This window comes from Pygocentrus nattereri, chromosome 26 (assembly GCF_015220715.1).
Source record: "Pygocentrus nattereri isolate fPygNat1 chromosome 26, fPygNat1.pri, whole genome shotgun sequence".
NCBI classification, from domain to species: Eukaryota; Metazoa; Chordata; class Actinopteri; order Characiformes; family Serrasalmidae; genus Pygocentrus; species Pygocentrus nattereri.
Genome location: NC_051236.1, coordinates 15922935 through 15937274, shown reverse-complemented (window position 1 = coordinate 15937274; position 14340 = coordinate 15922935). Strand labels below are relative to the sequence as shown.

Genomic DNA, 14340 nt, shown 5'->3' with positions numbered 1-14340 from the left:
GAGCCCTGCAAAATGACCTCCAGCAGGCCACAAATGTGCATGTGTCTGCACAAACGGTTAGAAACCGACTCCATGAGGATGGTATGAGGGTCCGACGTCCACAGATGGGGGTTGTGCTCACAGCCCAACACCGTGCAGGATGTTTGGCATTTGCCAGAGAACACCAGGATTGGCAAATTCACCACTGGCGCCCTGTGCTCTTCACATATGAAAGCAGGTTCACACTGAGCACGTGACAGACGTGACAGAGTCTGGAGACGCCGTGGAGAGCGATCTGCTGCCTGCAACATCCTTCAGCATGACCGACTTGGCAGTGGCTCGGTAACGGTGTGGGGTGACATTTCTTTGGAGGGTCACACAGCCCTCCATATGCTCGCCAGAGGTAGCCTGACTGCCATTAGGTACCGAGATGAGATCCTCAGACCCCTTGTGAGACCATATGCTGGTGCGGTTGGCCCTGGGTTCCTCCTAATGCAGGACAATGCTAGACCTCATGTGGCTGGAGTGTGTCAGCAGTTCCTGCAAGATGAAGGCACTATGCTATGGACTGGCCCGCCCGTTCCCCAGACCTGAATCCGATTGAGCACATCTGGGACATCATGTCTCGATGCATCCACCAACGCCACATTGCACCACAGACTGTCCAGGAGTTAGCGAATGCTTTAGTCCAGGTCTGGGAGGAGATCCCTCAGGAGACCATCCGCCACCTCATCAGGAGCATGCCCAGGCGTTGTAGGGAGGTCATACAGGCACGTGGAGGCCACACAATACTGAGCCTCATTTTGACTTGTTTTAAGGACATTACATCAAAGTTGGATCAGCCTGTAGTGTGTTTTTCCATTTTAATTTTGTGTGTGACTCCAAATCCAGGCCTCCATTGGTTAAATTTGATTTCCATTGATGATTTTTGTGTGATTTTGTTGTCAGCACATTTAACTTTGTACAGAACAAAGTATTGAATGAGAATATTTCATTCATTCAGATCTAGGATGTGTTATTTGAGTGTTCCCTTTATTTTTTTGAGCAGTGTATATGTATATATATATATGTACATATTTATTTTGCAGAAATAATTAGGTCTAGGCATAGAAGGCCCTAACTGTTCACCACTGATATACACACATATACCGCATAATCTGTAGCAGCAGAATTACGCACAGCTTGTTGTCATCATTCTGGAGTGGTTATTAGTTTTTCTTTTATTGATGCACACACACACAAACACACACACACACACACACATACCAGTAACTCATTATGTTGTTTGTTGTCAAACGTGTGTGTTTAATTATCTCTAATGTTGTTTACAATCCATTTGTTTGTTATAGAGCTCAATTTCCAAGTGTTGCTTTTCTAAACCTGCACAAAAAATCTCATTAATTTTGCCCGTGTTCTGTCGTAATCGCTATGGAGATAATGATGGCTCAGGGCTCGAGGCATTTGTAATTAGACAAAGAACCTCCTCCAACACAAAGGCACTGATGTTTAGATACACTTTTGCATCAATTTTCCACTCAGTGTTTCAGTGCATCACAATGGGATCATATCCCAGTCCATGTAACGTTTGAACTGATTTTAAAAGATAAAATGTAGTAAAATCTCTTGTGCCTCAGATGTGTCATCACTGAACTTGGACCATCACATAGAACAAGCGTAGCAATCTGTATGAGTTTTGCTCCTCTACCGGTGTCTGAAAAAAAATGCTAGCAGAGCATTCGACCTATCGTCCTCGTGCAGTGGAAGGAGAGTGTTTGTAGTCAGGAGGCATTTCTGTCTGAATGTCACAGCTTCTGCAGTTACTACACACTCATATAAAATCAATAGTGAGAGAAGCAGAGAGTCGCCGAGCATATCAATCTCATAAATAAGAGATCATATGAATGAGTATTCAATGAGGTGTGGACAGTATGCAGTAAGCCATGACCTTGAGCCTCGCCTCGAGTGTGCTGAAAATGGGTTTTATGCAATGTCACAGTGCTGATTAGACTCAGGATAAAGGACAGGAGCTGTGTGATCTTGCATTAACACATACAGCTGACAGATCCAAGCATGTCCCACCCACAAATACAGTCTTCTGTAGCAGGTTTTGTTACAAGGCTTTCAGAACATTGGCAAAAACGTCTTTCAACCTATTGAGAAATTTTAGCACACAACTCAGTTTTTGTCAAAATCAGGGGGATTTATCCAGTATTATCTGTAGGTTAACATGAGCAAAAAAAAAACACTTTTTCTGCTAGATTACTTTTTGTTTTACGTGTTTGTTTTATTTATTTATTTATTTATTTATTGTGTACAGTGCTGTGCAAAGGTTTTAGACATCTGGAAACATTACAAATAAAAAATGATTTAATTGGACAGTAAGTGCTAAGTGAAACACTGCCATTAGTATAAGTATAAATAACATAAATACATCAAGTAGTGCCCAGAAATAAATGTAATTATCATCAATACCTCTATATGTTAAATCAGGTGTGCTGGTGGTTGAGTTTAATAAATCTGTACGATGGCTGTGAGCATCAAGGCTTCCAGAACCAAATTATGGTCTCCAGATTAGCTCGGCTGATATCAACCATTTAAAAAATAAGAAAGTCTTGTTATTTTGTACCACACTTATGGGTACTTACATCTATTCTAATGGTGTCTGGCTTTACAAGCAAAAACACACTTATTGCCAAGATTTAAACAGTTTGCTTAATGCCAGAGGTCATTTTGCTCCACTATCATTATCTTATTTTTGACTATTTCAATATTTAGTGTTATTCATTAAATGCTGTCTTGTGCTGTTTATCCAAAGGTGGATGTGCCTCTTTTCAATAATATGTCCTGTTCAGCTTTTTTCTCATGGGTTTTTGTTTGTGTCTTGTAAGCCACACTCACTTTAGCAGGATGAAGGTTCTCCAAAGAGAGAGCTAGTGTCACTTAGTTGGGTTAGAATGGAGGAAAGTGTTTAAATAGCAGTTATGAAAGAGTGGAACTTTGCATCAGTGACACAACATGAATAGGACAAGGCAACGGAGTTTGGGATGAGACTGGGCCAAGGTGTTAATGGCACCTGCCACCCTGTTGGCAAGATCATACCTCTGGTCAAAATATACTAAAATAAAGGCTGCTTAAAAGTTGCTTTAAATTGACATGATTCAAATGTGTACACTGGCTACACATAAAGGAAATATGTTACAGCAACATAATTACTGTGTTAGGTACTTAGCTTACTTTGAGTTGATGTAAGATTTTAGTGTGGAACTGATGTACACATTTGAATCATGTAAATTCAACCACTTTTTAGTGCACAGAAATTTAGAGTGGGTTATTACACCAATTAGGCATAACATTATGTCCTTATTTCTATGCTCATTGTCCATTTTATCCACCCCACTTACTATATAGGTGACTCCAGCTGCACTGCTGTTTGTGATCCAATCAGACAAGCACAACACATATTAACACAGCCCCACCACATCAGTGTCACTGCAGTGCTGAGAATGATCCACCACCCAAATATTACTTGCTCTGTCCATGGGGGTCCTGACCACTGAAGAACATTGTGAAAGGGGACTAACAAAGTATGCAGAGAAACAGATGGACTACAGTCTGTAATTGTAGAACTACAAAGTGCTCCTATATAGTAAGTGAATCTGATAAAATGTGCAATGAGCGTAGGAACAAGGAGGCGGTCATAATGTTATGCCTGATCAGTGTAATTTCAAATGTATGCATGTTTGCCAATCCATCAAAGTTTACTTTGTTTTGATGGATTGGCTGTATGTATTTATTTATTCATTGATTCATTCATTCATACCCAACCTGCCTTGTTTCAATTAGCCACAACAGCATATTCCAGCTTGGTCACATAGTTCAGTGTTATTTAGTCAACCTAAATATTCTAGGATGAATGAGATTAGCATAGCAATAGTTGATATAAAAGAATGCATTTGTGGGTGGAGCATGGAGAATTCAGTTTTATCCCAGTATACCAAAGTCTGGATTTTCATCTCCGCAGGTGAAAAAGCAAGTCAGCGTTTACAAAAATGTTTATGTTGGGTTTGTGTACTTTTTTTTCTTGGGAAAGCTGCAGCTGTGATGTCCATTTTATCTCAGCACGGCCATCTTTGTGGAGAAGTGTTAACTGTTTTCACAGCCAGGGGTTCTCACCCCTTTCCTTTCACTCCTCATTGTAGAACAATACAGAGTCACAACATTTCACACATAGTCACCAGTGTCCTAGTTAATCTGACAGCTGTTTTCTGATAAGGAATAGGGAAAATATTTTATTTGATCACATTCATTTAAATATTACAGTCCATTTCCAATGCACCACCAGGGAGCCTGCAGAAAGGGGTTAAATCCTGTTTTAAAATTCTGTTTAATGTTTCTCCTTCTTTTACCCAACAACAGACACCTCAAATTACTGTTGCAAAATACTGGACAAAAGAAGGTGGTCTTAAAGATGTTGCATAAATAAGCGTCTTTTAAGCTTACCTCAAATACTGTATCTTATCTGACAGTGTAGAGGAGTCAGTAGGTGTGGGAGATGAAGAGTGGAAACTGCTGAACTGTAATTACTGTTGGCAGCTTTGCGTGGGCTTTAGCTGTATGGTTCTGTATGTACAACAGAGATCATAACAGGAATCTCTCTCTCTCTCTACAGAGACAATGACAGTACAGGGACTGCTAACAGTACATACAGTGTAGTCCATTATCTCTTGCATTCACATAGTGCTTACTTGTGAGCAGAAGGATTGATGGCTCCTCTTTCTTTGGTTTCAATACAGTAATTAATGTTGGGAGTTCAGACCACATCTTCAGCATATGTTAGTATGAGGAGAGATTGTGTGTCTGTAGGAAAGGGGGAAAGCTTTGGTTTCTGTTCTGAACACCTTCTGCTTATGCTACAAGGCTGGAGGAGGTAAAAAGTTAGATAGGATGAAGGACAATTTTTAGTTATTTAATCAGCTCCATATAGAACAGATGCCAGTACCAAAGTCTGCCCAGACTTATAGTAAGAAAATGGGTTAGTTGGCTTTTCAATCAGGCTTAAATGATCATGTTTATCTCTTTTTGTCTTTCTGTCTCAGCCCTTTTCACAGAGGTTCCTCATGACATCATCACTCAGAGCGGTCAGGATGTGGAGATGGCTTGCTCCTTCAGAGGAGCTGGCTCTTCCTCTGTCTCCTTGGAGATCCAGTGGTGGTATCTTCGGCACCACAGGGAATGGGCTGAGAAACCTGCCTGGACAACCAATCAGGTATGGCTCCGTTCTGAAAATAGGCACAGCTTTTTGTTGTCACCAGGCTTATCAGTCAATGATCACTTACTAAGATTTATTATACAACTATAAATTATTCAGTGACTACTATGAAACCTGTGTGTAGTTATGGGAGTGAGGAACTGAAGTGTGGATCACCAAAAGGTCTTTACAGCTTACATGGTTAAAACAAATTGAGCTTAACAGGAACTATCATTTGATGTAAGGACAAGGAAAACTATGTATATTTGATATATTTGATTTAGATTTGCTGAACAGTTTTACTGAATCTATTAAAAAAATGTTCTCATATATTCCATAGTTAAAACACCACAAACAGAAGATATTTTGTTATATACTGTATGACATAGTATAAAACACATAATTGCTGTCTTATTCTGTATTAGGGAAGTATAGTGCTGTGAAAAAGTATTTGCCTCCTCAGTTTCTTCTATTTTTGCATATTTGTCACACTTGAATGTTTCAGTTCATCAAAACTACTTTTAATATAAGACAAGTAAACACAAAATGCTGTTTGTAAATGATGATTTCACTTATTGAAGGAAAAATGCTGTTCATGTGAAAATGTAATTGCCGTCTGAGCTACTAATTCAAACTGTTAACCTAATTCAATTGATTATTGGGTTTAATTTCACACTGAGACATGATTACTGTCAGACCTGTTGTATCTAAACATCACTTAAATAGATCATGTCTGGCAATGTGAAGCATTCTAGATGGTCTCAAAATGCAACACATCATGCCACATTCTAAAGAAAATAAAATACAGATGTGAAACAAAGTCACTGAAATCCACCAGTCTAGAAAGGATTACAAAGCCATTGCTAAGTCTCTGGGACTCCAGCAAGCCACAGTAAGAGCCATTATCCACCAATGGAGAAAACTTGGAATAGCTGTAAGCCTTCCAAGGAGTGGCCAGCCTACCAAAATTTCACCAAGAGCGCAATGACACCTCATTCAGGAGGTCACAAAAGAACCCAGATGTCCATGGGAGAGTTGCAAGACAGAAACCACGGCTGACAGAGGAAAAAAAGGACAAAAAAAGAGCACAAAGGCTCATCTTGCATTTGCCAAAAAAAATTTTGAGATAGTATTCTGTGAACTGTTGTGTCAAAGGTGGAGCTTTTTGGAAGACATGGGTTGTGTTACATCTGGTGTAAAGCTAACACTGCATTCTATCATAAGAACATCATACCGACATACTGACAGTGATGGTCTGGACCTGCTTTGCTTCTGCAGGACCTGGATGACTCTCATAACTGGTGGAACCATGAATTCTGTTCTCTATCAGAAAATCCTGAAGGAGAATGTCCACCCATCAGTTTTTGACCTAAAGCTCAAGTGCAGTTTGGTTATGCAGCAGGAAAATGATCTGAAGCACACAGGCAAGTCCACCCCTGAATGGCTCAAAAAATAAATAAATAAAATGAAGTTTTTGGAGTGGTTAAGTCAAAGTTCTGGCTTAAATCCCATTAAGATGCTGTGGCAAGACCTTAAATGGGCAGTTCATGTTCGAAACCCATAAAATGTAGCCAAATGAAAATAATTCTGCAAAGAAGAGTGGGCCAGAAATCCCCCACAGCGATGTAAAAACTCAAATCCAAGTTATCGCAAAGGTTAATTGTGGTTACTGCCAAGGGTGGCTCAACCAATTAATAGGTTTGGGAGCAGTTACTTTTGGGCAATACTGGTTTGGAATAAAATTTTATCTTCACGAAATGGAATGATCATTTAAAAGCTGCATTTTGTGCTTACTCGTGTTGTTTTTATATTATTTATTAAATTTTGTTGGATGATCTGTTGGAAATATTTAAATGTGACAACCTGGGAAAAACAGAAGAAATCAGGTTAGGGGCAAATACTTTTTCACAGCATTGTACACAGGACAGCAATTGCACAGACAGTTTAGTACAAAATCCTGAAACCTCTATCTTTCCTGCCAGAGAATAATAAAGTGGCAGGAGTAATTACTGATTAATGCATTCAATACAGTATCACAGTCTGCTGACTGATTCCCCCAGAACATATGAAGAGCAGCCAGCCATCACAATGTAATGAACATAGGCGCTCACATACAGTACATCCTTAATTCTCCTCCTATCCCTTCTTTCTCTGTATAGGCTGTTCCTGTTGAGGAGATGACGAGGGACGCCACTAAAATAAGTGTGAGTTCTCAATGTCACACCACTGTTTTGAGGTTGTGTACAATAGCATGTTGACAATTCTCAGTTATCTGATAAACACTGGGCCATAAATGCTGACCTGGGTCATTGGATCCAACTGCCTAGCAGACTTGATAAATACAACACAGATTATTTTAGGAAAAAAAATCAAAGATTTCTGGTGTGGCCCTCAAAGCAGTCAGAAGGACTGCAAAGACTGAGTAATTGAGTCAACTCAAGGCCTCACTTACATAAAAGTAGGCGCAGCTGTTGGTGACTGGCTGTAATTAGACCTAGGTAATTGCTCTATTTCACCCTCTAGTGGTCCATTGGGGTGTTGCAGCTGACCTCCAAAATTTTGTAATGCTCATCCAACCTTGCAACAGTGGCTAAGAGGGAATGCATTTGCAGATACAGTATGAATATATGATTGGCTCTGACTAAAGTAGGAGATACATCTGAAAAATAACATGGTTTTAAAAACTCTTGTTTTTTTATCCATTATCTAAAGGTGGTAAAAGTGGCTGGAAGCAACATCTCTCACAGGCTTCGCCTGTCCAGTGTTAAACCTGCAGATGAAGGCATTTATGAGTGTAGGGTCATCGACTTCAGCGACAACCATGCTCAGCACCACAGAGTCCGAGCCTACCTACAAGTACAGCCACCAGGCCCTGGTGTGCAGCTTCACAATGAGGGCCAACAGCTGCATAGTGGCAACCAAATCAACAGTGGGGACCAAACTCCCCATCATGGAAACCATCATGTACAGAAGGAAAGAGAAAGAGATGAGCAGAATAAGGCAGACCAAGAGCTCCATCATGGAGACCATAAGCTTCATCAGAAGGAACATCACAGGAGTCATCATGGTGATCAAGCTAATGAAGGAGAGAAGAAGGATTCATCTTCTGCTCTACATCATGGTGAACATCACCGAAAGGACCATCAGCATCTCCATGAGGGGGACCACCAACAAGTCCAAGAGGTGGATCACTTTGAGGAGAACAAACATACAAAAGCAAGCAAGAAGAGTCAAGCAAAAAGCCACCAGTCAGAAGTCAAAGGCCAGAAGAGACATTCCAATGACTGTTCATCTGATGCCTGTGTCCTCTAGAGCAGCTGAGAGGAAATGAACCAAGGAGAAAGGGACTTTTTGTGAATGAGGAGCGAAGAGAAAAGAGAGAAGATGATAAAGTAAAGGCTGTAGACAGGAAGTGAAAAGAGTGCATGTGAAAACATCTTCATGAGAACGTTCGTAAATCTCAAGGAGAAACGGACAGACTTGAGCAATGTGTACTAGTTGTTACTATGCGATATCTCCATTTATTGACCCATGCTTTTGCTCTTCAGTGCGTATCTTTCAAACATGCCTAACTTTGTTGTGTTGGCCTAGGTGATTTGTCTAAAGGCTGGATTTGAAGATTTGGCTAGAGGGCATCTTTTTGCTTTATCTCTCCGCTTCATCTGAAACCTCTGAATGATGTAATTGTGTGTGTGTGTGTGTGTGTGTGTGTGTGTGTGTGTGTGTGTGTGTGTGTGTGTGTGTGTGTGTGTGTGTGTGTGTGTGTGTACACTGTACAGTACATTTTTTGGGAAATGACTCTTTATGCTTTGAAATACAACCAAATTTCAATTTCCAAAATCAGCTTTTGCATAAAGGTTCACCAAAAAGAACTGCAGCTCAGCAGCGTTTTGATGTTTTCTGCTTTCATATTGTAGGGAAAAAATAAGTATCTATATTCTACGCTGTGTCTCTCTTGAGTTTACTATGTTCTGCTTTGATGTTTTGTATCAACTTTAAAGTACAAGTTCTGTAAATTTCTGGATACCTTCTAATGTGTTGGTGTGGATGGAGAAAATACCCCTCTGAAATATTAAATTAATCACATAAACTTACAAAGACTTTTTGTTTTCAATCCTTTTGAAATATTCAGCAGTTCATCAGTGTGACCTATGTAGTGGATTGAGGCTTTTAAAATGTCATAAATTAGAAAGAAAATGTCACGATTAACAGAGAGATGGATGTGTGTGTACCAGCTTATGTGATTTCTTTCTCTGAATCTGGTGCAGCAGTGTCTCCTTCAGTAAAGCCTGAAAAATGCAGTCTTCACAGAACACTAACCAGTCATTCTATTAAAAGAGTGCCATTTGAGGCCAACCACAGCTTTCAGCGCTGTGTTTAAGAGACAGAAATCTGCTAATAAGTGATTTTTGCCTTCACCCAAAAGGTTTATTTTTTATTTTTATTTAGGTTATTTTTGCTATTCTTTTCTTATTTTTGATAAATACAGACTTTTTACATAAATAAAACAAATCATAAAATGTTCCATAATTTTTTGCACAGACCACATTTAATTGTTTTTATTATTTTTCCCAATACATTAAATTAAGCAAATAAACAGTAATCGTGCATTAAAATGTGCAAAAGTGTTTTCTCTGTAGAAGATTTATTTAACTTATTTTCACTTAGAAAATCAACAAAATTGTCTTTTGACCACAGGTGCACAACTTTTGCATATGACTGTATCTGGTTCCCTATGAACACTATACATACAAATTTATCTCAAAAACCTTTTTTTATGAAATGAAATCATTTATGTTCTTGAGTTTTGCCTCCTCTCCTTCCACTACACCAGCTTATTTGACCATAAAATAATGGACTGTCACATTAAATAGGATGATGAAAGGTAAATGACATCATTTTGCGTCTGTGTTGTTTTCTCCAGCCTGGACAGGATCTGTCAGGGGAAACATGTCCACCCCATCACACAAAATAGAAAGAGAAAACGTTTTGATTTTTTGCTGCTAAATCTTCTTCCAGTTTTTAAAGAAACATCACATTACGCGATTTTTAAAACTTGATGACAGAAGGTGTAGATTTATCTATATTACAAAGAATATAGTGGCCTGTTTAGCCTAAAACATTCTACCCTGTTACAATCTCCTTCAACAGAATAGTGCAACAGGGTTGTATTAAATGGCACAAAAAGTAAAATAAAAATTAAAAATAAACAAAACTGAACAAAAAAATGGTTACTGAGGTGATAAAACCTTTTGGTATGACTTATATGGAGGTCCAATTTTTTTTTTGACTAAAAAACTTCCAAACCACACCTCTGATCTGATTATTCTGATTAATCTGGATGAATGAATGAATGAATGAATGAATGAATGAATGAATGAATGAATGAATGAATGGTAATGATCTTAGCATGATATTGGATTCTCGTCCTGTATCTTTCATCATAAACAATGATTAATGTTGTTGTGTCTTACAGCACACATATACCTTATGTTATTATATCTATATATATACATATATACATATAATATATATATATATATATATTAATCTATCTAAAAGGAATTTACAGTCTGTGGATGGTAAATGACTTTTATAGACTGGTAGCTGTAAAACTGAATGGATCTCAGTGAAGCACTTCTGTATTTCAAATTCTAGCACTAGGAGGTTTTACTGCTGGCACAAAAGCAAAACTTGTATTTATTTAATGACCAAGCATGAATTTAGCATTGCATCCAAGTTTCAGTGAAGTAGCATTTTAGTGTTAGCCTTCTAAGGTGCAGTGAGGCCACGTGGTCCTAATTTTGTATTAATTCCACTATTATGCACATACATCCATGTATATAGTGGAAAATGTACAGAGAAACTGAATTTAAGTAAAAGCTATTATTCAACTAAAAGTAAATACACATGTAAACATTTTGACTTAAATGTTTAAAAGTTGCCCTGCAATGGACTGGTGGACTGTCCAGGGTGTATCCTGCCTTCTGCCGAATGACCGCTGGGATAGGCTCCAGCACATCCCCGCGACCCTGAGGGAGAAGCGGCTTAGAAAATGTGTATGTGTTTGAAAGTCAGTTTCAATATTATTATTTTTTGAACATTATATTAATGCTGGGCATAACCATAACTAGTGACTCTACCTGGACTTAACCCATTTCAGTTGTTTGTAATATTTAAATACACATAAACAGTATGATAACTTGGGCACATAAACAAAGAACAAAGAAATAAAAACAAAGAAAAACACACATGGCTTTTGAGATTCAAGTACATTGATGGTCTAAATTAACGTTAGGGGTAAAAAGCATGCTTTTCTTTAGGTAATGTAACTGAGCAAAAGTGCACATATTCAGTTACTTGAAATGAAGTACAAATCTCCCAGTGTACTTTGGAAGTATTTTCCAGCCCTGCACATAAACGTATGGAGGACTGGATCTAGAGGTATTCAGAGCAAGAACACAAATTACTTGTTTAGAAAAGCAGCTGCATAGCTGTAACATGTTGGTGCTGTTTTATTGTGTTTATAATGTTTCACCGCATAATTCACTGGCTTTACAGTTACATCAACTCGTGTTTGGAGCTTCCACTTCTGTAACAATGTTCACTTCCTGCTCTTTGCCAGTAGAGGTCAGATTTGAGCCTTTCCTGTTATTATTCTCATGCAAACAGCAGCATCCTACTTCCTCCTCTGGCTTTATCCAGCTCTTTCAGTGGCCTAAAGGGCCTGTCCCAAATGGACCCCTAAGACTTCCTCAAGGTCAGCTCTTTAGTGACATCAGCACTATGCAGATATAAGGGGAAAAGAATCTGAGGTCACTTGGTTTAAAAGCATGTATGTGGAGCAGACTCTTGTATCACACAGGCCACATATGTTTTTGTGCTTATGCTAAATGACCAGGTAAATTAATAAACATGAATGATTTTTTTCTCCCACTTCAATTACTTGTTCTCCATATTGGTCTCACAGCTTTAAACAAAGCCATCCAGTTTGTCAAGGTCATGTCACTGAGGTTGTTCACTGGAATCCACATTAAGGGCGTAAAGTGGGTGCTTGTAAGTGCCCCTTTGAACAACAAAATGAGAAATGGGACTGCAAGACCTCAGTTGTGTTTGCACCAAAAGGGACAAGGCTGCAGTTAACACAACATTCCCTCCCAAGTAAGTAAGCAGGTGTAACAGGTTTGTTTCTGTTTTTTTTTTTTAGAAAACTCACGTCTTCTATCTCAGAAAAGGGCTTTGAAAAAGTTGGCAAACAATGCTTAGCAAATGTAGAAGTAAAATCTACCTGTAGACAAGAGCAGTAGGTAAATGACATTATGCTGTTGAATCAGGTTGTAAGTACACAATAAACCTTACTAATCTGCCCTGACGAGGCCTTCAGGTCTACAATTATGTGGATAATGTGGATTTCCACTTCATGTTGGATGGTTTGTTAATTGTATAATAGTCATTTAAAGTTTGGAACTTTCCCTTTTTTGGTAGAAATACAAATCATTAAATAGACCACACTGAATTCCTCTGTGGTCACTGCTTCTGCCAAGAAAAATAAATATATGTGCATGCCGCTGCTTTTCTGACAAACAGGATAAAAAAATTACATTCTCTGCAAAAACAGTCCACCAATATGTGATTTTCTGTTTTCTCTATTTTCATGTGGACAACAGTGTATAAAACTCATTAGCTTTTGCTCAGGGTCACAGTTTGAACAGTCCCTTTTGAACTCTTGCCGTTCAGAAGCAGCAGCCAAGATTCCCAGCAGCTTGATTATTGTTTAGGCCCATCCCACCATTGTCCTGTGGTGTTCAGTGTTTTTGCTGCAGCTCCCATCTCTGGGAAGAACATCGACACTTGGAAAAACATAAAGGTCAAAGCCCATTGGAGTGGAAGGAATGAGGACTTGATGAGACTTGCAAGCTATTGTGTAAGTGAAGAGTGACGAGCTGTTTTGAGGGTTCCACCATAGACATGGGATACAGCATTTCCCTGTATTGCATGTTGTGTGTGTCTAGAGAAACACAACTAGTGAAAATATAAAAATATAAAAAATATATACAAACAGCATATATATATATATATATATATATATATATATATATATATATATATATATATATATATATAGAAGCAGCTTAGAGGATGGATGGATGGATGGATGGATGGATGGATGGATATATATATATAAAAAAATTGGATTTATATATATATATATATATATATATATATATATATAGAAGCAGCTTAGAGGATGGATGGATGGATGGATGGATGGATATATATATATATATATATATATATATATATATATATATATATATATATATATATATAAATCCAATTTTTTTATTTTTCTTGAGGGTGACCCTCATTTACAGTATGTGTAAGAACATAATAATAAAAGTAAACTTAATGATAAAAAAATTACTCAAATCAAGTAAGTATAGAAAATTAAACATTAATAATAAAATAGTTAAAAAGCAGTATTAAATATAAAACAATAATTAAAGCATAACTAAAATTAAAAGAAGATAAACAAAAGGAGGAACAGGACACTCAAATGAATTCAAATGACTAAAATAATAATATAACAATCACAATAAAAACAAGAACAAGAATATGATTAATAATAAAGAAATATATAAATGGGGAACAATAAATAATGATAAAATAACTAAAATAATGAAAATAAGACAATATCAGTAAAAGTCAAATATAATAAAGCAGTTGCAGCCAAGGTGAGGGTGATTAGATAGTATATATATATATATATAATGATATAATAATAATAATTAAACTACATTTTTTATATTCAAAATTCTATTGCAATACTAATACACTACAAGCTGTAGATGGTTCTATATGCAAGACTGTTTCATATTCTGAAACCGGTGACCAAATCCTGCTGATCAAATAATTATTCAAAATAATTCTGTGACAAGAAAGTTGCCATAAATAGATAATTATAGTTTATTATTTAATAATATTTGCTATTTCTCTTTTCATGTCATGAATTCTTGTTCGTAATGATTTTAATTATAAATAAAACATTGGTTTTATCAATTAGTATCCAGCTTCAAACATTTCAACCTACACCGTGTAAGTTATTACTGAAT

At 37.5% G+C, this 14340-nt stretch overlaps 1 protein-coding gene across 1 annotated transcript in view; it reads left to right on the top strand.

The window, feature by feature from the left end:
- vstm2l (V-set and transmembrane domain containing 2 like) overlaps positions 1 to 9321 on the top strand; it is a 32111-nt gene extending 22790 nt beyond the window's left edge. Inside the window, exons 2-4 of the mRNA XM_017697778.2 lie at positions 5076 to 5245; positions 7387 to 7431; positions 7940 to 9321. Coding sequence (XP_017553267.1) covers positions 5076 to 5245; positions 7387 to 7431; positions 7940 to 8539 — 815 coding nt within the window. The 3' untranslated portion in view covers positions 8540 to 9321. The remainder of the gene's footprint in view (positions 1 to 5075; positions 5246 to 7386; positions 7432 to 7939) is intronic.
- The last annotated feature ends 5019 nt before the right edge of the window (positions 9322 to 14340 follow it).